This window comes from Tupaia chinensis, unplaced genomic scaffold (assembly GCF_000334495.1).
Source record: "Tupaia chinensis unplaced genomic scaffold, TupChi_1.0 Scaffold144057_1, whole genome shotgun sequence".
NCBI lineage: Eukaryota > Metazoa > Chordata > Mammalia > Scandentia > Tupaiidae > Tupaia > Tupaia belangeri.
The window spans coordinates 160,832-183,398 of record NW_006203909.1 but is presented as its reverse complement, the minus strand read 5'-3'; the positions used below and the strand labels follow the sequence as shown (position 1 = coordinate 183,398).

At 37.2% G+C, this 22,567-nt stretch overlaps 1 protein-coding gene across 3 annotated transcripts in view; it reads left to right on the top strand.

Annotated features, from left to right (window-relative positions):
* The window catches only part of IL7 (interleukin 7), a 69,019-nt gene that overhangs the window by 6,206 nt on the left and 40,246 nt on the right, over positions 1-22,567 (top strand). For all 3 annotated transcript variants that reach the window (XM_006165841.3, XM_014583110.2, XM_006165842.3), the window contains exon 2: positions 2,033-2,166. In XM_006165841.3, coding sequence (XP_006165903.1) covers positions 2,033-2,166 — 134 coding nt within the window. The remainder of the gene's footprint in view (positions 1-2,032; positions 2,167-22,567) is intronic.

The window sequence follows — 22,567 nt, the reverse complement described above, 5'->3', positions numbered from 1 at the left end:
ACTTTGTTTTTTCTTTTTCTTTTTTTTTTTTTTTTTTCTGCTATAGGGTGCGTGCGCTTGCCAGACAGAAAGAGAAAGACAGAGAGACAGAAAGCGAGAAATCACCTCCCAGGGGGGTTGGCCACGCCGCAATCCCTTCTCCTCCATTCTCCTCTCGGTATCTTGGGCAGACACACACAATGGCGGAAGTTTTAAGTCACCGGGTCCCTGATACGAACCGCAGTGTACTACATGGGAGTCCAGCGACATAGCCATTACACTAACTGCTGGTCCCTGTACTTTGTTTTTTCCAGAATGCTACTGATTTTTTTCATAAGCCAGATGATGTAATGTGTGATAATGTTACTGGGAACTGTATGATAGTCTTAATAGTGTTTGGGTTGTTATCACAATATCAATTCCTTTGGTTTAAAGGAGTATTGGTTGTATCCTTAATCAGAGAAGGCACACACATGTAATGTCTTACATTTATCAAATACAGTAAAAGTTTATTTAGGAAATTCACAGGAAATATATTGGCAATGAAACTCAAGAGTTTATAGAACAATGTAAACAAGATACTGTGGCACACCTAAGAAAAATAGGCTTCTGTATAAGTAGATTTTAATATTCTTGGCAATGAATGGCTTCCATCCAAATGCTATCATTCAAAGTTTCATTCATTTTGATAAGACAATTGCCCCTAATTGGAAAAGGCTTATCAAAAACAAATATAAATCAGGCTGTGAGTTTATTTGTTTGGTATTTCTAATATGGCCAAAAGCTGGAAAGAGTTGTGTTTGGAAAGAAAATGGATCTCTGGGTACATAGAAACAAAAGATAAAGGATAGAAAAGAGTACTAAATTGCAAATATAAACTTTGTAAGAGTTTTGGGAAGGGTAACCTTTTAAGACCCATTAGAAAAAAGAAAGAATACAATCACACTGAAGTACCTTGGAGATAAGCTTCTGCCCTGTGCTACCTTCAGAAAGCAATTGGACACATGCCCACTATCAAATATACATAAATATAATATATAATATATAATCACATAGCATACACCATAAAATTTCAATATGGAACTTTAAACAGTGTACCTCTCTACTTCTAGATTCCTTTTCTTCATTTTTTTAAGATTTTTTTTTATTTTATTAGATTATTATTCGTCAATTTGACCAGAGAAAGACAGAGAAAGAGAGAGAGGGAGAGTGAGAAAGCAAGTTGCCAAGTTCAGTACTTGAATAATGGTCAGTCAAGGTTAAAGCAATCCTGTGCTTTAACCACCGTGCCACCTGCTGGCCCCAAGATTCTTTTTCTTTTGGAGATGTTCGATGTAAACCCAAGTTGAATAAGCTATTATACTCTATTGTGTTTTTAAGAAACAAAAATGCTGATTTCATCAGATCATTGGGTAGTTTCCTAAATAAAAAACAGAAAAAATCCTAAACTACAAAATACTGTCATCCATTGATTGTTATGTAATTATATTTTTATAGTTCTCCCCACATTGTCATTAAAAATGGGATGCATTTTAAAATTGTTAAAAATAGATGGTCAGGGCCATTATGTCACTAGATTCCCACATAGTCAACCTTGGTTCGAGTCACGGACCCGGTGCCTTAAAACACATGCCAGACACATGTGCATACATGCCCAAAATCTCAAGAGGAGAATGGAGGAGAAGGGATTGCAGTGTGGTCAGAACCCTTGGAGGGTGATTTCTCGTTTTCTGTCTCGCTGTCCCTCTCTGTCTCTGGCAAGCATATGCACCCTATAACAAAAATCTTTTAAAAAAAATAACAGGGAGTGAGGGCCAGCAGGTGGCATGGTGATTAAGGCACTGAACTCCCAGATGGTCAACCATAGTTTGAGCCTTGGACCTGGCAGCTTGCTTTGTCACTTTCTCTCTCTCATGAGTGCACAAGCCCTATAGCAAATAAAGAATAATAATAATAAATAAAATAAATAATTCTTTTAAAAAAAGTGGTCATTCCATTAAAAAGTCACAATCAAATGCAATATAAGCTCATTCTTATTCAGTGTTAAATTTAGTTTCTTTCAGGTATATTTTTGGAATTCCTCCCCTGATCCTTGTTCTGTTGCCAGGAGCATCATCAGATTGTGATATTGACGGTAAAAGTGACAAAGTCTTTGGAAATATTCTCATGGTCAGCTTCAATGCATTGGTATGTGCTTGTTTGTTTTCCTCACATTTTCACTCATTGGGAAAATCTGAAATATATTTTTGGTACACAGTTTTATAATTAAGTTTTCTCTTGACAAGAAAGTGACGTAACTACAGAATAAAGTGTAATCAGTTACTAACTTCACATTTTTTTTAGTTCTTTTTCTTTCTTTCTATTTATTTGTTTGTTTATTTTACATCTATTCACTGAACATCATCACAGCATACAAGATGTGATTTCCCATCCACTGTATAGTGACTTAATCATACATATTATCATCAACAAATAATTTTCCATTTCTTGATATATATATATATATATTCCCCACTTCTCACCCTGTGCCATTTCCCACCCTCCTCCCACACTGCCTTTGGTATCTACAGTTGCTTTCCATTCCTTCCCCCTCACACACATTTTATTGATTCACAAAATATCTTAATTAATCTAACTACTTTCAGTAGCAAGTTCAGCTGAACACATGTTTGACTTTACGCATAAAACTCTGTGAGTAGAAAGCATATATTAGAAAGTAGTACCTACCTGAGACTATATAGCATAAAGTGGTCATTAAATAGGTACTTTTAGTATGTTTTTTAATTTCAAGAAAAGAAGTTTTAGCTTTAATAAATCAAAATAAAAAAATGTTAAGAGAACTTTACTTAAGACTTAAAGAGGAAACAGGTTAGATTCTGTTCAAATAGTAGGTACATGGGCCCGTCAATCATTTACTTAATCTTTCTTCTGTTATGTATGATCCAATCTTTCCATTTAAATTTTGAAAAATAACATTCAACTCTGCACTTGTCCCTACCATTAAGTTGGCCATTTTCTTAGTTGTTTTTGAACTCTTATTTCTGTGTGTGTCTGACTTTAGTTTTCCTGATATAGCACTACCTTCAGAACTTCTTAGAGAGCTGGTAAGGTGTTGGTAAATTCTTTCAGGTTTTGTTTATCTGAGAATGTTCTTGTCCTCTTTTCCCATATGAAGGATAATCTTGCCGGGTATAGTATTCTTGATTAAAATTGTTTTTCACTTAACACTTTGAATATGTTTTCCCATTCTTTCCTTCTCATATTGTTTCCAATGAGAGATCTGCTGTTAGCTTGATGGGATATCCTTTGTAGGTATCTTGACATGTCTCTCTTGCCAATCTTAGTATCTTGTCTTTGGCTGTGGTTTTGGTCAATCTGGCTATAATGTGTTTTGGAGAAGATCTTCTTGGGTTGATTTTATTTGTGGTTCTTTGTATTTCTTGGGTCTAGATCTTTGAATGCCTCTCTAGGTTTGGAACGTTTTCTTCCAGGATTTCATGGAATAGATTATCAATAACCTTATTAGTCTCTTCACCTTCTGGGATACCAATTATCCAGATATTGGGATGTTTAATGGTATCTAGTATTTGTCATATTTATTCTCATTTGGGGGGGAGCTATTTTGTCAGTCTTCATGGTGGATTGTTCTAGTCCAGTGATTCTGTTTCTACATCTGAGATTCTGTATGATCTTCTGTATGATCTGGTCTGCTTTTAATACATGCAAGGGAGGTTTTTGCTTCCTGTATTATAGCCTTTATCTCTGAACAGTTCCATTTGATTTTTTATGGTGTGTATTTCCTCTTTCAGATTATACAAGAACTTCCTCACCTCCCAGAATTTATTGGCTCTTTTCTTCTGCCTCTTCTTGAGTTCATTGTCTCTCTTCTCTTACATCTCTGTTAGCTTTGTCTCTACAAATGTTCTAAATTCTATATCAGACATTTCTGCAAGTTCTGTTGTACTGTCTGGATGAAGAGGAGTTATCCTTTTCCCTTGGATGAAAGGTATTTTCTTGGTTTCCCATATTTCTTGTGCCCCTGTGGTGATTTCTGGCCATATGATGGGTTATACATTTCTTCCTAATTTCTAGTTCAGTCTGAGCGTTCAGAGAGCTGCAGGAGGAGGTGACCTGCAGTCTCTTTGCCATTCTGTTTTTCTCCCTTTGGGCGGCAGAGTCAGTGGGAATTGAGGAATTTGCTGACTATAACAATATTTGGATGTTTGGCTATTGTTCAGTTAGATGTGTCTAGACATTCATTGTATGGAGACTGAGCAGCAAAGAGATGAAGGTTAAAAAAAATGATGAAGGTAAAAGAAAAAGCATAAGAAAATAGAGAAAATGCAAAAACAGAGAGAGAGAAAAGAGGAAAAAAGAAAATACAAAATAATTATTATTTTTTAAAGTAAAAAATGAAAACTGTGCAGTGCACACCGTGTGAAATCAATAGTTCTCAGCTCTAATGGCGGAGTATTCTTCTGAAGGCCTGCACTTTTGCCTCTCCTACACGGGAGAGAGAAAGGGAGATTATTAGCAAGATAAGGGAGGATCTGAGAGCCAAGAAAATACATTACTTTAAAAAATTTAAGAAAAGAAAAATTACTAACTATATATTTTATAATTGGTACAGTGTTGTCCTTTAGGAGTAGTTCTTTCTTTGGAGGCTTCAGGTGGCTTTGTGATTGAGGGTGCTGGACTCCCACATGGCCGACTATGGTTCGAGTCTCAGACCTGGTGGTTTGCTTTGCTTTCTCACTTTCGTTCTCTCTCTCTCTCTCTCTCTCTCTCTCTCTCTCTCTCTCTCTCTCCCTCTGTGGTCAACTTCTAATTAATTAATTAATCTAATTAAATAATTATTTAAAGAAAAAGAAAAGAAATAATTCTTTCCTAGACTCTAAGACTGCTATCATTTCACTTCAACATAAAATTTCTCACAAGCATAATTCAGCATCACTGCCTACACACTCACCTTTCATTTACTGTGTCAGTCCCTGTAGAAGCATACTTTACAGGAGGGAAAGTAATAGAGTATTATATTTTAAAATTATGATGAAGCCCAGTCATGATGGCTACCCTGATAAAATATTCTGCAGGTTGGACCACTTGGGAGCCCTGATTCAACCCCTGGTCCAACCTAAAGGCTGGATGTGGTGGCATATACCTGTAATCCCAGCCACTAGGGGAGGCTGAGGCAGGAGGATTGCAAGCTTGAGGCTGGACTGGGTGCCACAAGAAGACCCTGTCTGAAAGAGCTTGTGATGTCTCATGCCTGTGAACCCAGCTAATCTTTAAATGTCTTTAAAGATATGGTAAAAATAGATATATAGTTATTTTGTTTGAGTGTGTACACATGCAAATATTTGTGTATGTAAACTTTTATACATATGTTTAATACATAATTTGCTATGAGTCAATTTTTATCTGCTATGGGCAATGATATTTTTAGATTAATAATAGATTTCATATTTTAGAGGAAATTTATCTTTATAGAAAATTTGAACATAAATTGAGATTTTTCCATGTGCCCTCTCTCTTTGTGCACAATTTCCCCTATTATTATCATTTTGCATTAGTGTGATACATTTGTTATCAACCATTAATACCAACTGATGAGCTGGTATTAATGCATGATGATTCATTAAAGTCTACAGTTGACAGTGTGTACTCTGTGTTGTTCAGGTTGTGTGGCTTTTGACAAATGTATAACATTGTGTATCCATCCTTATAGCATCATATGTAATAGTTTTACTGCCCTAAAAATCCCCTATGTTCCACCAATTTATCCTTCCCTTCCCCTCCCTGGACTCTTGACACCCACAGACCTATTTATTGTCTCTGTAGTTTTGCCTTTTCTAGAATGTCACAAAGTTGGAATCATGCAGTATGTGGCCTTTTTAGACGAGAGTCTTAACTTAGCAATGTTCGTTAAATTTTCCTCTATGATTTTCTATAGCTCAATAGATATTTTTAAAAATTGTTGAATAATATTTCATGGAATGGATATTCCACAGTTTCTCTCTTCACTTATTGAAAGGTGTGTTTCGGTTGCTTCACATTTTTTGCAAGTATGATTAAAGCCTCTATAAACTGGCATGGCCAGTGTTTTATGTTGACAGAACTCATTTGTGTAAGAGCCCATAAACACATTTGTTGGATCATATAAGACTACGTTTAGCTTTATATAAAACTTCCAAACTATCTTCCAAAGTGGTCTGTATCAGTCTGCATTCTTACCAGCAATGAAAGAGCTCCTAATGCTTCTAACCCTTGCCAGCATTTGGTGTTGGATTTTGGATTTCAGCTATTCTAATAGGTATGTTGGGAGTATATCATTGTTGTTTTAATAATATATTGAACATCTTTTCTAATAGGTATTGCCATCTTTATATCTTCTCTAGTAAGGTGTCTGAACCACATTTTAATTTACATCTTAACAACTCTGAGTCTTGCTATCTGTAATCATGTACTTTCTCAATTTATTTAGATTTTTAAAATTTATTTCATTAGAATTTTGTACTTTTTCTCATATAGCTCTGCACATAATGTTATTTATTCCTAAACATTTCATATTTTAGCACTGTTATAAATGATGTTATAATTTTAATTTCAAATTCCAATTATGTGTTACTAGCATATAATAAAGCATTTTTTGTGTATTAACCTATATCCTGCAACCTTAGTATTATATAATCATTGTTTAGTTCCAAATTCTTTTCTTATCTTTGATTCTTTGACAATCTATTGGGTCATTGGAAAAGTCATCACATATTTTTCTGCTTTCCTATTAAAAATGAGTTATGACTTCCGATGACATAATACATCAAAAATAATTTAATCTATGAGTTAATTATTTTAAAATTTAAGAATTGTATCAATTTAATGTGATGTATTGATAAACAGATGGATCATTTTCAATAAGATCAAAGACTCAAATGTCAAAGGAAAACCCTCTCAAATGTCATTTTCAATAAGATCAAAGACTCAAATGTCAACCCTCTCAAATGTTCATCAGATAGAAAAAATTGCCCCGTCTTTCCTCTATATTGTGTTTTCCACATATTTACACTGGAGTGGCATAATGTCTTGAGAAATTGTTACACCTCCTGAAGGGATATGAAAAACTCAGTGTGATACTGAACACTACCACAGAGGCTTCTCATTTTACCACAGACAAGAAAAGAAAGTGTACATCAAATACCAACTGGCCCCTTTTACATTTCATTCTAGTTTTGACCTCATCTGCATTAAATAATGTTACTAATTTAATTTTTTCAGTCAAGATACTATTTCTCATTTAATTTTATTATCTGGTCAGATAATCAACTAGTGTTATTTCAACAACATTTATAAATATCTATAGGCTTGTAAAACTATGCCAAAAAAGATACAATTGGGAATTCGAAGGGGGTGGCTTCTTCAAAATATTCATGGTACATTTTGGGAGTATATAGAGAAGCTTATCTTAGCACACACAAGAATAAGAATATTGGCAGTAACAATGCTACTATTTTTTGAAGAATTATTTATTTAACTTTCTTCTTATTATTTAATTTGCTATAAGGCACATATGCTCACCAGAGAGAGAGGTAAAGTGAGAAAGCAAGTCACCAGGTCTTACATAGCAAATAAAAAAAATGCAAGTTGCAACTTTAAAAGGAAGAAGTAGGCACCATCTTGTCATTTGTAACAGGCTGGTAGTGAGCCAAGCTTGGAAACAAAGAAATATAAAGTATTCTGGAAGAAAAAAATTTAAAAAAAAAGTTTTGGCTAAAGGAAAGACACCATATAATGAGATATTGAGCTGAACTCCATTTTTTAAATGTTTATTTTACTTTATTCATGACAGCATGTGTTCACACATAAGAGAGAGAGAAGCAGTCTCGACTGGGTTTCATAACACTGTGATTCCCTTTCTTCTGCCTTCCACCCTGGCAGGATCTTGGCCACATGTGTATGCACTGTGCAGGATCTTAGCCACACATATGTGCATTGGGCATGCATTCAGGCTTCCCCAGGGATCCACACCACATGTGAACATATGACTTCTAGCACTGCAACTCTGTTCAATACTGACCATGCCTGCAAGGCTGGTCCTCTAATACTTTTAGATATCATACCTTTTCAGTAAAATTTGTTTAACCTAAACTTCCCACATGCATTTAGCATTTATTTATATATTATCTAACACTTTCATCATTTTATTTATATTAATAATGACATACAAAAATTGAAATTTATAGAGAGTGAGATAAAAATCTAGATAGGATTTCTAATCTCCCAGTGGAAATGCAATCAAGTTGTAGAAGTAAGAAATTAGAAATGATGCAAACTATAATCTGGAGTTCAGACTAAGGATAAGACTCATTCTATGTAACTCAGAGGCAAAAGGAGTTTTATAATGAATAATAAAGTTCCTAGCTCTATAAGGTCTTCTAAATATAGGATGTAGTTTCCTAGAATTGGAATGACTGAGTTGAAGAGAATTAGTACTTTATACTTCTTGATATATATTACCAAATTATTTTTCTAGGAAGATGGATCAATTTATAGCTCTTCCAGCAGTATATGAAATTATCACTCTTGTCAGCCTGAGGTATTTTATTTTTAAAATTATCTACCAAGGCCATTCAAAATAACTTTGGTTTGGATTTGTAGTTCTATGGCTAACTAGTAAACATGAAATGTTTTGAAGTTGATTTGTTCTTCATTCCTTATTTAATTATCTTGCAAACAGATAAGGTTCATCTCTTTACAATGTAAATTTGCTGGCTTTTAATATATTCAAAAATTGTGTAATCATCATTATCTAGTTCTGAAACATTATCATAACCTCAAAAATAAACCTATACCTATCAGTGGTAACTTCATTCTCTATCACTAGCCACTGGCAACCTGCTTTCTGTCTCTATGGATTGCCTGTTTTGGGCATTCTATATAGGGTCACACCACAGAGTACAAAATAAACTTGTACTTTCATTCCATTTTTCCATGAACTTGTTGAAGTTCCTCCTTATGTAACCTTTTTTTTTACTGGGATTCTTTGACTTGGCATGATGATTTTAAGGTTCAGCCATATTATACTCTGAATCAGTGCTTCATTTCTCTCTACAGTTTATTGCAATGCAATTCTACTGTGTGGGTATGCCCCATTTTGTTTATCCATTAGTCAGTTGCTAGACAGTATAGGTTTTCCACTCTGGCTGTAATGAATAATGTTGCTGTTAACAGTGGTGTACAAGTCTTTATGCTACTCTCTTAGATACATACCTAGGAGTGGAATTACCAGGTCATGTGGTAAGTCTAAGTTTAACACTTTAAAGAACTACCAAACTATTTCCCAAAAGGCATACCATTTACATTTTTTTCCCTGAAACATTTTTAAATTAATTAATTTACATTCATTCCCTAAGCATTTTCACACCCTTTGGCATTTCCCACCCTCCTCCCACACTATCCCAGGTGTCTATGGTTTTTTCCCATTCCCTTTTTCCCTCCACATTTTATTGATTCACAGAATTTCTTAAATGATCTAACTACTTTCATTGACAAGTTCAGCTGGTATATACATATCTGTGAATACATGTCTGACTTTAGGTGTGAAACTCTGAGTAGAATAAATATACTATAAGGTAACACCTAGCTGATGCTATATAGCTTACTATGGTCATTAACTAGGTATTTTTAATATATTTTTTAATTTCCAGAAAAGCACTTTTAACTTTAATAAATCAAAGAAATCCTAAGGAACTTTGCTTAAAGCTTAAAGCCAGGAAACAGGTTAAGATTCTGTTTACATTTTTTACCAGCACTGTATAAGCATTCAGTTCCTTTGTCTCCTGACTATAATCTGTTTTCTAACTTTTTTATTCTAGCCATTTTAGTGGGTTTGAAGTCCAGTTTAGCTATTCTTTCTTTTGTTGTTCATGCTTTCAATTTCATGTCAAAGAAATCATAGCTTAATTAGGGGGAACAGCAGATAGCACAAAGGTTACATGACTGGACTCCTACATAGCTGACCATGGTTTGAGTCCTGGACTTGGCAGCTTAAAACGCACTCTGAGCACATGTGCATGCATGCCCAAAATCCCAAGAGGAGAATGGATGAGAAGGGAGTGCAGTTGGCCATTTCTCCTGCAGGGTGATTTCTTGCTTTCTGTCTCTCCAGCGAGCGTGCATGCCCTATAGCAAAAATCTTTCTTATAAAAAGGAAATCATAATCTAATCCAATGTAGCACAGATTTAGCCTACGTTTTTTCAAAGAATTTTATAAATTTAGTCTTAGACATAGACGGAGACCAGCAGTTGCCGTAATACCTATGTTGCTGGACTCCCATATAGTTGACCGAGATTCCAATCCCAGACACAGGGGCTTAAATTCATGCCAGGCACGTGTACGTGCATGTCCAAGATCCTGAGAAGAGAATGGAGGAGAAGAGATTGCGGCGTGGCCATCCCCCCTGGAGAGTGATTTCTCGCTTTCTGTCTCTCTGTCTTTCTCTTTCTGGTGAGTGCACAGTCCCGATAGCAAAAAAACTCAGCAAAAACAAAACAAAAAAAGACTTAGGCCTTTGATACATTTTGAATTAATTTTTAAATATGGCAGGAAGTAGGGATTCAACTTTATTCTTTTGCATATTATCCCTGTACCTTTCGTTGAAAAGACTATTTTCCCCATTGAGTTGTCCTGGATGGCATCTTTGTTGGAAATCAATTGAACCCAAAGTATGATTTTATTTCTAGACTATGATTTTATTCCATTAATCTACATGTTTATCCTGTGCCAAGCCATGGAGTTTTTATTATTGTAGCTTTATTTTAATTTTGAAATCACAAGTTTGATCTACCAACTGATAATATGTTTTTCTTTCTTAAGACTGTTTTGTTTGGGACCAGCAGATGGCATAATGGTTACATTGCTGGACTCTCACAGAGTTGACTGTGGTTCAAGTCCCAGACCCAGCGGCTTCAAACTCATGCCAGCCATGTGTGCCTAAAATCTAAAAGGAGAATGGAGGAGAAGGGATTGCAGTGTGGTCATATCTCCTAGGGAGTGATTTCTTGCTTTCTGTCTCTCCCTCTCTCTCTGGTGAGTGTATGCACCCCATAGCAAAAAATCTCTCTCTAAAAATAAAAAACAGAAAAGAAAAAAGAAAAAAGATTGTTTTGTTGATTATACATCCTCATTATTTGCATTGCTGCAATCACTGATATTTATTTTGTACATACCTATGTTTCTTTTGGGGGGAGAGGTTTTTGCTATAGGGTACATGCATTCGCCAGAAAGACAGAGAAACAGAAAGCGAGAAATCACGCCCCCAGGGGGGATGGCCATGCTGCAATCCCTTCTCCTCCATTCTCCTCTCGGGATCTTAGGCATGCACGCACACGCCCCCTGCGTGAGTTTATGCCACCGGGTCCGGGACGCGAACCGCAGTCGACTACATGAGAGTCCAGCAATGCAGACATTACACCATCTGCTAGTCCTGATACCTATATTTTTTAATGGATTCTGTTGTTATATAGCTTTAGAACTTAAATGTGATATAAAGTTCTCTGGTGATATCACATCTCTGTGCTATCATTAAACCATGTGACTTTACACACTAGTAAGCTTGCCCAACCAGTGGCATGAACAGAAACAATGGCAGTCTGTAGAGACAGGCTGGAGAACAAAGACATTCTCTTCCCTTTACCCTTTAAAATCTTTTTCCATTTTATCTTAGCTTTTATTGATATTCCTATCATTTAGTAAAAGTGCGTATTATCGGGCCAGTCAATGGTGTGGTAGTTAAGGAAGCTGGATCCCACATGGCTGACAGTGCAGTTGGAGTCCTTGTGGCTTGAAAAACATGCCAGGTCCATGTGTGTGTGGGCCCAAAATATGGGAGGAGAATGTAGAAATGGTCATCCACTTGGAGTGTGATTTCTCATTTTCCCTCTCTTTTTTTCTGTCTGTTTCTCTGATGAGGTATGCCCCCTATAGCAAAACTTAAAAAAAAAAAAAAAAATCAAAGTATGTAGTATGTGTAACTTTATAATTGCCATATTTGTTGAACATTTTTCAAAGTTATTATTTACTTTTTTCTTTTGATACACAGATCTTATTTTTCATGTAGTCACATTGATTGAACAGAATTGCAGTGGGTACAGTGTGCACACCAAGGCAGCAGTGCCCGTTTCCCTTCATAGAGGACACCATTCTTGAATCTTAAAACGCACATAGCTGTTACCTAAAGAAAGTGTGAAAGGATGGCTCATGACAAGGGATATAAATAGAAAACCAGCTGGTATGGAACAGTCGGACTGTAGGATATAAGATGAGAACCAAATTATCAGAGGGGGGCTTGCCCCTGGGTTCTGGGCTCACCCTACAAGGGGGTTTGGACTTCTCCCTGGGCACCAGGAAGTCACTGAGAAATCTGGAGGGAAAAAAGGACTCTGAATGTAAGGACCCGTAAGAAGAAAAATCCTTGTCCTTTACATTCCCTGCTGCATCCTAAGGACCTAAAAGTCTTTTTAAAATAGCTAATGAATAAATGAGAAAGAAATACCATCAGATTTTATCTTATAATATTTTCTGGTATCCAATGAACTCTTTAGCTCTAACATCCACCAGAAATATCTACCCAGATGTGCTGTGGCATATCCTGTATAATAACGAACTAATTACCATCACTTTTAGCCTGTGCCTGCTCCTGTAGTCTCTGGTTTAGGTAACGGCATTAACATGTTCCCAGTCATCCAATCCTGAAAGCTTCGACTCATCCTAGATACCCTTGCTCCTTCATCTCATCCTGTAGTTCAGCACACTTCCTTTACAATGGCGTAAGCCATTTACGCTATTGGAGTCGTGGTTCCGGGAATTTCTGCCTCACTGGGGCTATCTGTACTCTTCAGGAGCTGACTGATCACCCCACCTTTGTTCATGTGCCCTTTTTACTGACACTTGAATTATGTCATGCAAATTCAAATCTGATATGATCTTTCTCCTTTTTGAAAACTCTTCCTTGAAAAATAATTTAAAATCTCTTCTCCCAGCATTTCTCAGGGCTTTGCCTTACATGTGATTGGTTCTCTAACACAAGTGGCCAAAGAAGTATCAAATTCTATTCAAATGCTGTTTTTAAAATATCTCTAAATTGGGACTAGCAAATGGCATGGTGGTTAAGGCACTGAATTCCCACATGGCCAACCACAGTTTGAGTCCTGGAACTGGTGACTTGAAAATCATGCTAGGTGTGTTGCATGTGTGCCCAAAATCCCAATAAGAGAACAGAGGAGAAGGGATTGCAGCATGGCCATGTCCCCTGGGCAGGGGATAGGGACCATAAAGGAGGTGACTTCTCACTTTTCTTCTGTCTCTTTCTGTCTTTCTCTAGCAAATGCATGGACTCTATAGCTAAAACCTAAGAAAACAAACAGAACTCTATGTTTAAATAATTGTAATTAACATAAATAAGATTTAAATCGACTTCAATAAAGTTAAATTAGTTCTTTATTGTATCAAGTTATGCTAGAATTATAAAACACAGGTCTTGTGTATGTACTTTAGCAGCACGACTGAATCAGTTGAAAAAAATTTTAAATAATGATTTATTTCATTTTATTTATTATAATTGTTATTTAATATGACCAGAGATAGAAAAAGGGCAAGTCAGAAAGCAAGCTGCCAGGTTTGGGACTTGAACTATGTTCAGACATGTGGGAGTACAGTGCCTTAACCACCATTCCACTGGCCAGCCATCAGTCAGTTGAAATTTAACAAGGTAAGTTGCCTTTAAGAGATGAGTTTTTGGGACCAGCAGTTAGCATAATGGCTATGTCGCTGGACTCCCATGTAGTCAACTGTGATTCATGCCAGGTGCATGTGCATGCTTGCCCAAGATCCCAAGAGGAAAATGGAGGAGAAGGAATTGTGATGGCATGGACATCTACCCTGGGGGGTGATTTCTCGCTTTCTGTCTTTCTGTCTTTCTGGCGAGTGCACGCGCCCTATAGCAAAAACCTCTCCAAAAAAAAAAAAAAAGGGATGAGTTGTTTTATGAATAACCTTTGTTCTTAGTTATAAAATACACCAACTAGAAGACATATACAGAGAAGATTTTTTAAAAAAAAAGACTCAATTTATGCTGTTTATAATACACTTATTTAAATATAAAGATACACGTAAATTAAAAGTGAAGAGACAGAAAATGATATGCTATGTTAACACTAATTAAAACTGAAATAGGGGACCAGCAGTTACCATAATGGCTATGTCGCTGGACTCCCATGTAGTCAACTGCGGTTTGCGTCCTGGACCCGGTGGCTTAAAATTCATGCCAGGCGTGTGTGCGTGCGTGCCCAAGATCCCAAGAGGAGAACGGAGGAGAAGGGATTGTGGCGTGGCTATCCCCCCTGGGGAGGTGATTTCTCGCTTTCTGTCTCTCTGTCTCTCTCTGTCTGGCAAGCGCACACGCCCTATAGCAAAAACCTCTCCAAAAAAAAAAAAAAAAACTGAAATAGCTATATTCATTTCAGAGAATGCCAACCTCAAGGCAAGGATGATTATCAGAAATAAAGAGGGACTTTATATAATAAAAAAAGAAATCAATTCTCCAAGAAGATGTAATAATATTTAATGTGGGGCCAGTCTGTAGCACAGTGGTTAAGTACTGTTCATGGAAAGGCAAATGACACAAGGCTGACTGTGGTTTTAATGCCAGCCCCAGATGAATTGGAAAAACTGGAAAGATAGGACTTCATGAACCCTCTCAATCTGCTGGACAGCGTCATACCTGCATTTAGTAAAAAACACTACAATTTCATGGCAACAAAAATAATATAACATCAATTCTAACTTTTCTAATGGGCTTTAACTGCATATGGCATTAGACAGACAAACACTGGAGCCTAAAGATGTGTGTATTGCTGTTATTCATGATTTAAAATGTATTGCTGGGGCAAGTAGCAGATGGAAGCACATTATAATGAACTAAAATTGGAACTTAAACCTAACAAAAGTGTAAAACAAGGATTCAAAATAAGAGAAATAAGTTCCGTATGCAAAAAAAAGTCATTGAGAAGTGGCAGCAGAGAACAAAGGAAGCAGTCCAAGAAGCCACATAACTGACAGCATCTTCTAAACTTTACCCCTTCAAAAGTAATAAAATAGAGGGCTTAGTGGATTGAATGGGGCTCCCCACATGATACAGCCTCCTGGAACTTATGGATGTGACCTTATTTTTAAAAGGTCTTTGCAGATATAACTGCATTAACAATCTCCAGATGATCTCATACTGAATTGGATGAGCTCTAAGTTAAAAACAAGTGTCCTTGGAAGTGAAGAGCAGAGAAGAGGCGCTGAGGAAAAGGCCATAGAAAGACAAGAGGCAGAGATGGGAGTTATACAGTTACGAGCCAAGCAAAGCTGAGGGTTGCCAGCAGCCACCAGAAGCTAGGAGAGACGCGTGGGGTCAGTTTCCCTCAGTGTCTCCAGAAGAAACCAACTCTCTGATGGCCTGATTTTGGACTTCTGGCCTCCAGAATTGTGACAGAATAAATTACTATTGTTTTAAGGCATACTGTTAGTGGAACTTTGTTATGTCAGCCAGAGGAAACTCATAGAAATAAGAACAAACATGAACAATATCCTGGGACCAGCAGTTAGCGTAATGGCTATGTTGTTGGACTCCCAGGTAGTCCCGGACCCAGTGGCTTAAACTCACACCAGGTGCGTGTGTGTGCGTGCCCAAGATCCTGAGAGGAGAATGGCGGAGAAGGGTTTGCGGCATGGCCATCCCCCCTGGGGGAGGGGTGATTTCTCACTTTCTGTCTCTCTGTCTCTCTCTGTCTTTCTGGCAAGCACATGTGCCCTACAGCAAAAACCTCTCCAAAAAAAGGAAAAAAATGAACAATATCCTGATTAAAAAAAAAGCAAAACCTCACATGCCACTTTAGAGAGAGGCAGCGGAAATGTCTGCGAGGGGAAGGCAAGTGAAGCAGGAAAATGACCCCTTGATCACGATAGTCTTTCTCCAGAGCAAAATACTTCTCAAGTGACCAGTCTGTCCCCCAAGGGGGTCAGCTCACCATGCACAACAATGCACTTTAATAAAGGTAATAATACTTGTTAAAAAGCATAGTGTTGATATTGGGGGAGGCTATGCCTGTGGGAGACAGAGAAAGGGGCTTGTGGGAAAGCTCTGTACTTTGCTGTCAAGGTTGGTGTGAGCACAGTCTTTTTCAAAATGAGTCTTTAGTAAAAGAGAGAAAGATATAAAGAGAGAGAGAAGGTGAGCACAAGCCTTGTCCACTGATACAGTTACCCAGTTTGCCCACTGTCCAATGCAGCATCACCTCCAGATATCTCTTGCCCATCTAGCCTGTGTTCCCAGACTTCCTAAGAGCAGAGTGGAGTAATAATACCATGGCCTTATAGAAGTTCGGAGGAGAGAATCTGGTAGGTAAGAAAGCATCTTAACATATGGAGTCAAATAAATTTTTGGTGGTTCACCAATAAATTATATCACGATGAAAACAGCATGGCAACCATGCAGTCATACCACAACAAAGTACAAAGAATAAAAGAGACCTAGTAGGTAAAAGAATTAATTCAGGAAGGGAATAGGCTCCAATAAACAAATTGAATAGCCATTAGTATTTTGTACTATAGTTCTTTAAAATACATATGGATTCAAGAAAAGAATAGATCATCAATGTATAATATATAATAGAATACAATGAAAAAAGATATTGTACAGTCAAATAAACACATTAAGAGCTAGCACCATGCTTAGTGGCTAAAGAAGCTGGATCTCACATGGCCAGCTATGGTTCAAATCCAGACCTGCCAGCTTGAAAAATGTGCTTGGGAACAGTAGTTAGCATAATGGCTATGTCGCTGGACTCCCACGTAGTCGACCGCAGTTTGCATCTGGGACCTGGTGGCTTAAAACTCATGCCGGGCGCGTGTGTGTGTGTGCCCAAGATCCCAAGAGTAGAATGGAGGAGAAGGGATTGCGGCATGGCCATCCCCCTTGGGGGGTGATTTCTCGCTTTTGGTCTCTCTGTCTTTGTCTGTCTGGCGAGCGCATGCGCCCTATAGCAAAAATCTCTAAAAAACAAAACAAAACAAAACTATGCTGAGAGTATCACTATGTGTGCCTGGAATCCTGACTTGGATAAAGAAAGGATTGATAGCCTGACCCCACTCCATTGGAGGATGCTTTCTCCTCCCACCCTCTCTGTCTTTTTCTCTTTAGCAAATGAATCCAACCACTGGCAATTAGGAAAAAAAAAAAATGATGGTGTGATGGTGTGTATGCATGCCCCAAATACTGACAGGATGGGAAAATGGAAGAAAAGGGATTGCAGTGTAAGCATGACCTATTAAAGGGTGTTTTCTCTCACTGTCTGTCTTTCTCTTCCCCTCTCCCCTCCACCTTTAGTGAGTACACAAGTCTGGTTGCTATTTTTTTTTAAAACTAGGTATTTATTCATGCATTTTTTAATTTCAAGTAAAACAGTTTTAGTTTTAATAGATCAAACTCAAAAAATGTTAAGAGAAATTTGCTTAAAACTTAAAGCTAGGAAAAAGCTCAAACAGTAAGTAGATGAAACTATCAACAGTTCAAGAGAAGACAAACATCCATAACTATGGAAAACAAAGAAGAAAATCAGTAATGTTTTAGTCAAAAGTCAGAAAATTCTATTTCACCAGTTCAGTCTCATGTAAGTAATCGCTGTTCTATTGAATTTGCAGTGTCACTGTAGTCTGATCTTTTCATTTAAACTCTGGAAGTTAACCTTCAACTCTGGACTTGTCCCTTCTATAGGCTGGCCATTTTCTTGGCTGTTTTTGTATTCTTATTTATATGTGTCTAACTTAAGTTTTCCTTGTATAGCACTCCATTCAGCATTTCTTGGAGAGCTGGTCTGGTATTGGTAAATTCTTTCAGGTTTTGTTTATCTGAGAATGGTTTTGTCTTTTTTTCTCATATGAAAGACTTCAACTCTGGACTTGTCCCTTCTATAGGCTGGCCATTTTCTTGGCTGTTTTTGTATTCTTATTTATATGTGTCTAACTTAAGTTTTCCTTGTATAGCACTCCATTCAGCATTTCTTGGAGAGCTGGTCTGGTATTGGTAAATTCTTTCAGGTTTTGTTTATCTGAGAATGGTTTTGTCTTTTTTTCTCATATGAAAGACAATCTTGCTGGGTCTAGTATTCTTGGTTGAAATTGTTTTTCACTTAACACTTGGAATATATTTTCCCATTCTTTCCTTGCTCACATTGTTTCCAATGAGAGGTCCAATGTTAGCCTATGGGATATCTTTTGAAAGTAACTTGACGTTTCTCTCTTGCCAATCTTAGTATCTTGTCTTTGGCTGTAGTTTTGGTCAATCTGGCTATGATGTGCCTTAGAGAAGATCTTCTTGGGTTGATTCTGTGTGGGGTCCTTTGTTTTTCTTGGGTCTGGATATTTGAGCACCTCTCTAGGTTTGGAAAATTTTCTTCCAGGATTTCATGGAATAGATTATCAATGCCTTATTAGTTTCTTCACCTTCTTGGATACCAATGATCCAGATAGTATCTAGTATTTAATTGTATCTAGTATTGTATGTTACACTCATTTTGGAAGGGATTATTTTCTCAATCTTTTTGGTGAATTTCTCTAGGTCAGAGATTGTATCTTCTCCCTCTGAAATTCAATCTTCTGCATGATTTAAATTGCTTTTAATACTTTCAAGGGAGGTTTTGATTTCCTGTATTACAGGCTTCATCTCTAACAATTCCATTTGATTATTTTTTATGCTGTGTATTTCCTCTTTCAGAGGGTGCAAAAACTTCCTCACCTCCTGGAACTCATTGTCTCTTTTCTCATGCATCTTCTGGAGTTCATTGTCTCTCTTCTCTTGCATCTTTGTTAACTTTATCACTATGAATATTTAAAATTCTTTATCTGATATTTCCAGAAGTTTCTTTGTATTGTCTGTGGAGGATGAAGAGTTATTCTTTTTCCTTAGGGAAGAAATATTTTCTTGGTTTATCATATTTCTGTGCCTCTGTGGTAGTTTCTGGTCATCTGATGGATTATACATTTTTTTCCTAGGTTTTGGAATTAAATCTGAGCACTTAGAAGCATGCAGGAGGAGGTGACCTGCAACCTCTAAACAGTATAATTTTCCTTCTTTCATGCAGCAGATTAAATGGAAATTGAGGATTAACCTGACCCTAAAAGTATTCAGATATTTGGCTACTGTGCACCTAGACCTGTCTAGAAACTCAGTGTGTAGAGGCTGAGCAGAAAAGTGAGAGAGGTAAAAAGAAAAGGAAAAGGAAAAGACAGCAACCAAAAAAAAGGCAAAAACAATTTAAAAAGGAAAAAAAAATTACAGCAGAAAATGAAAACTGCACAGCATGCTTGGGCAGTGTGCAAAATCAGCAGCTCAAACTCTAATATAGATGACTGGTAATTGGCTTGTCCTATGTGAGTGAGGTGAAAAGTTAAGAATTAGCAAGATAAAAGAGCATTGGAGAGCTTTGAAGTCTAAAAATTAAAAACAAAATTAAAAAATAGACATGAAGAGAGACGGAGAAAATAAATAGGGTGTCCTAATCTGGTTAGATCTAGGGGGCAGGAAGGTGAAATCTGGGCAGAAGATTTTCATTTGTCCTAATCCCTGAAAGGGGCTTCTCAAACTCAAATATAGATGGCTTGTCCTGGCTAGGTCTAGGGGGCAGGAGGGTGAAGTCTAGACAGAAGGTCTTCAGTGGTCCTACCCCTGTCTGCTTGCAATTAATGGAAACAAAAAAGAAACATTAAAGCCCCCAAATAAACCCTTTTCTGATTTTAGGCCTGACAAATGCATAAGTGACACAAAAATAAACAAATATATATTTTTTTTCATAATCACTGCAAATGTAAAGTAAAAAAAAAACAAATACAAAACAGCTGACAAAACAATAATAGATAAGAAACAATAACAAGACAATTTATGGGTAATTGTTTTTATAAAAGACAATCCACCAAATGGAAGAGTAAAGTTACTTATGAAAGAGAAAAATTTGCTCCAAGTGAAGGAAAAATAAAATTAACAAAGGGAGCATATCATGTACTACCAAAAAAATGATACAAATTGACTGTCAGTAAGCTTTATCTTGGTTAAGTGACTGAATTTCAAGATAAGTGAAGAATAATTTAGATAGAAATGGCAAGTGCTTTTGGGAGTAATCAGAGTGCTTCAGATTTCCCACATCTAAATGCAAAATATAGGGCCAGCCAGGTAGCACGGTCGGTAGCTTTCTGGAGTGCAGTGCTGGAAGCCATAGGGTTGACCACAGCTCAGATCCCTGGGTTGACCTGAAAACATGTTGTGTGCACACACACAGGGACATGCAGCATCATGAGGAGCTATGGGGCCTGGGATGCCTCCCTAAGCACAGCACTCATTCCCTGAGCTACAGGCCAGCCTAACTATCTTTGTTCTACCTATGTCTATACCATTTCAGCACATCAGAATCTTTGAACATTTTCAGTCCAGAAATTATCTCCTCATATTATCTATTAATAAAATCTAGTTGAAGACAAGTAGTAAGGCAGTTTGAAAGTAAAGCACGTAAGCCCCAGTGATTATAAATTCACATGCAGCCCATTTGCTATTTGCTGATTAGGTTGCTACTTGTAAGATATTATATTACTGCATATTAACCTTAAGGCTGATGAGTGATTAAAATCTCCTAAAATTATTAGTGTGCAAAAGCTGGCAGTTTTGCAATTCAGTTTTTCCCCTTCTCTGTAACATTTCAACTTCTGTTACTTAATGGCTCAGTTAATTAAACATTTATTAAACATCTGCTAATTATGGTCTGCCAATTCAAAGATGAATGATATGTTCTACTTTTCAAGAACCGTAATGACCAAGAATAATGATTTTAATAGAACTTTGAATAATGAGTAGTTCTTAAAGAGGCAAAAATGAAAGGAAATGACATTTCATTAGAGAGGACTACTTAAGTCGAAAATCAGAATCCTGAATTTTCAATGCATATTGCATGCATTTATGAAATGTCTGGTAGTGGTTATTTGCAGGCTGTTAAATAATGAACACAAGTATAAAAAAGACAGGTCTACTAGACTGAGTGTCAGTCCTTTGAAATTTACGGTCTTTTTTTTTTTTTTGAAGGGGGTAGATTTTTGCAGTAGGGCATATACGCTAGCCAGAAAGTCAGAAACAGAGAGACAGAAAGCAAGAAATGACCCCCTAGGGGGGATGGCCATGCTGCAATCCCTCCTCTTCCATTCTCCTCTTGGGATCTTGGGCACACATGCACTTGTGCCTGGCTTGAGTTTAAGTCACTGGGTCCTTGACTTGAACCGCTGTCAACTACATGGGAGTCCAACGACATAGCCATTACACCAACTGCTGGTCCCAGAAATTTACAGTTTTGAAGGAGAGCTAAACCGTCAAAGCATTGCAATGCAATGAGCTAATGTTTATAACTATGGTTAAAATTTTTTAATGAAAGCAACTGATTTGACCTGAGGACTTGATAGCTTTATTTAAAATTCAATGGCTGAGGGGCCGACAGGTGACTTGGTGGTTAAGGGTGCTGGACTCCCACATGACCGACTGCAGTACAAGTCCCAGACCTGGTAGCTTGCTCTCGCTTTCTCTCTCTTTCTCTCTCTCTACCCATCTCTGATAAAATTGAAATAAAGGAATAAATAAAGTTAAATAAAATATTTTTTAAAAAATAAAATAAAAAAAGGATTTAAAAATTTCAGTGGCTCTTATGACTTGAGTTTGGGTGAAGCTTGGAGTATAGATAAAGTCTGATCAGCTCTTGGAAGTCCTTACATGCCAAGGTGAGAACTGTGAACTTATCTTCTAGGGGAAGGTGACAATGAGCCATTGAAGACTGAAGGTTTTTTTTTTGAAAAATTGCAGAGTGGTAAAATTAGATACAAATTTTGCAAAGGTAACTCATATGGCTCATATAAAATAATTCAAAAGAGCAAGCCTTGTAGTGGAGTGGCTAAGTACTATGCACTGAGGGAACTGGAGCTCACATGGTCATCTATGGTTTGAGTCCTGGACCTAGAGCTTGACAAACATGACAGGAATGTATGAGCATGCTCTCAATCCTGATAGAAAAATGGAGAAAAGGGATGTTGGTGTGACCATGTCACTAGAGGTGCTTTTTCTTTCTTTCTCTCTCTCTCACTTTCTCTCTGGTGAGCACATGTACCCTCTGGCAATTCAAAATAAAACAAATAATTAAATAAATGAATTACAGATGGAAAGAATTTGAAAAGAGACTATCTGAGCATTCACAGTTTAAAGTAGCACCCATGATCACCATGGAACTCTTTTTTTTTGGAGAGGTTTTTGCTATAGGGCGTGTGCGCTTGCCAGACAGACAGAGAGAGACAGCAGAGAAACAGAAAGGGATAAATCACCCCCCAGGGGGGATGGCCACGCCACAATCCCTTCTCCTCCATTATCCTCTCAGGATCTTGGGCATGCACGCACATACGCCCAGCGTGAGTTTTAAGCCACCAGGTCTGGGACTCGAACCGCGGTCGACTCCATGAGAGTCCAGC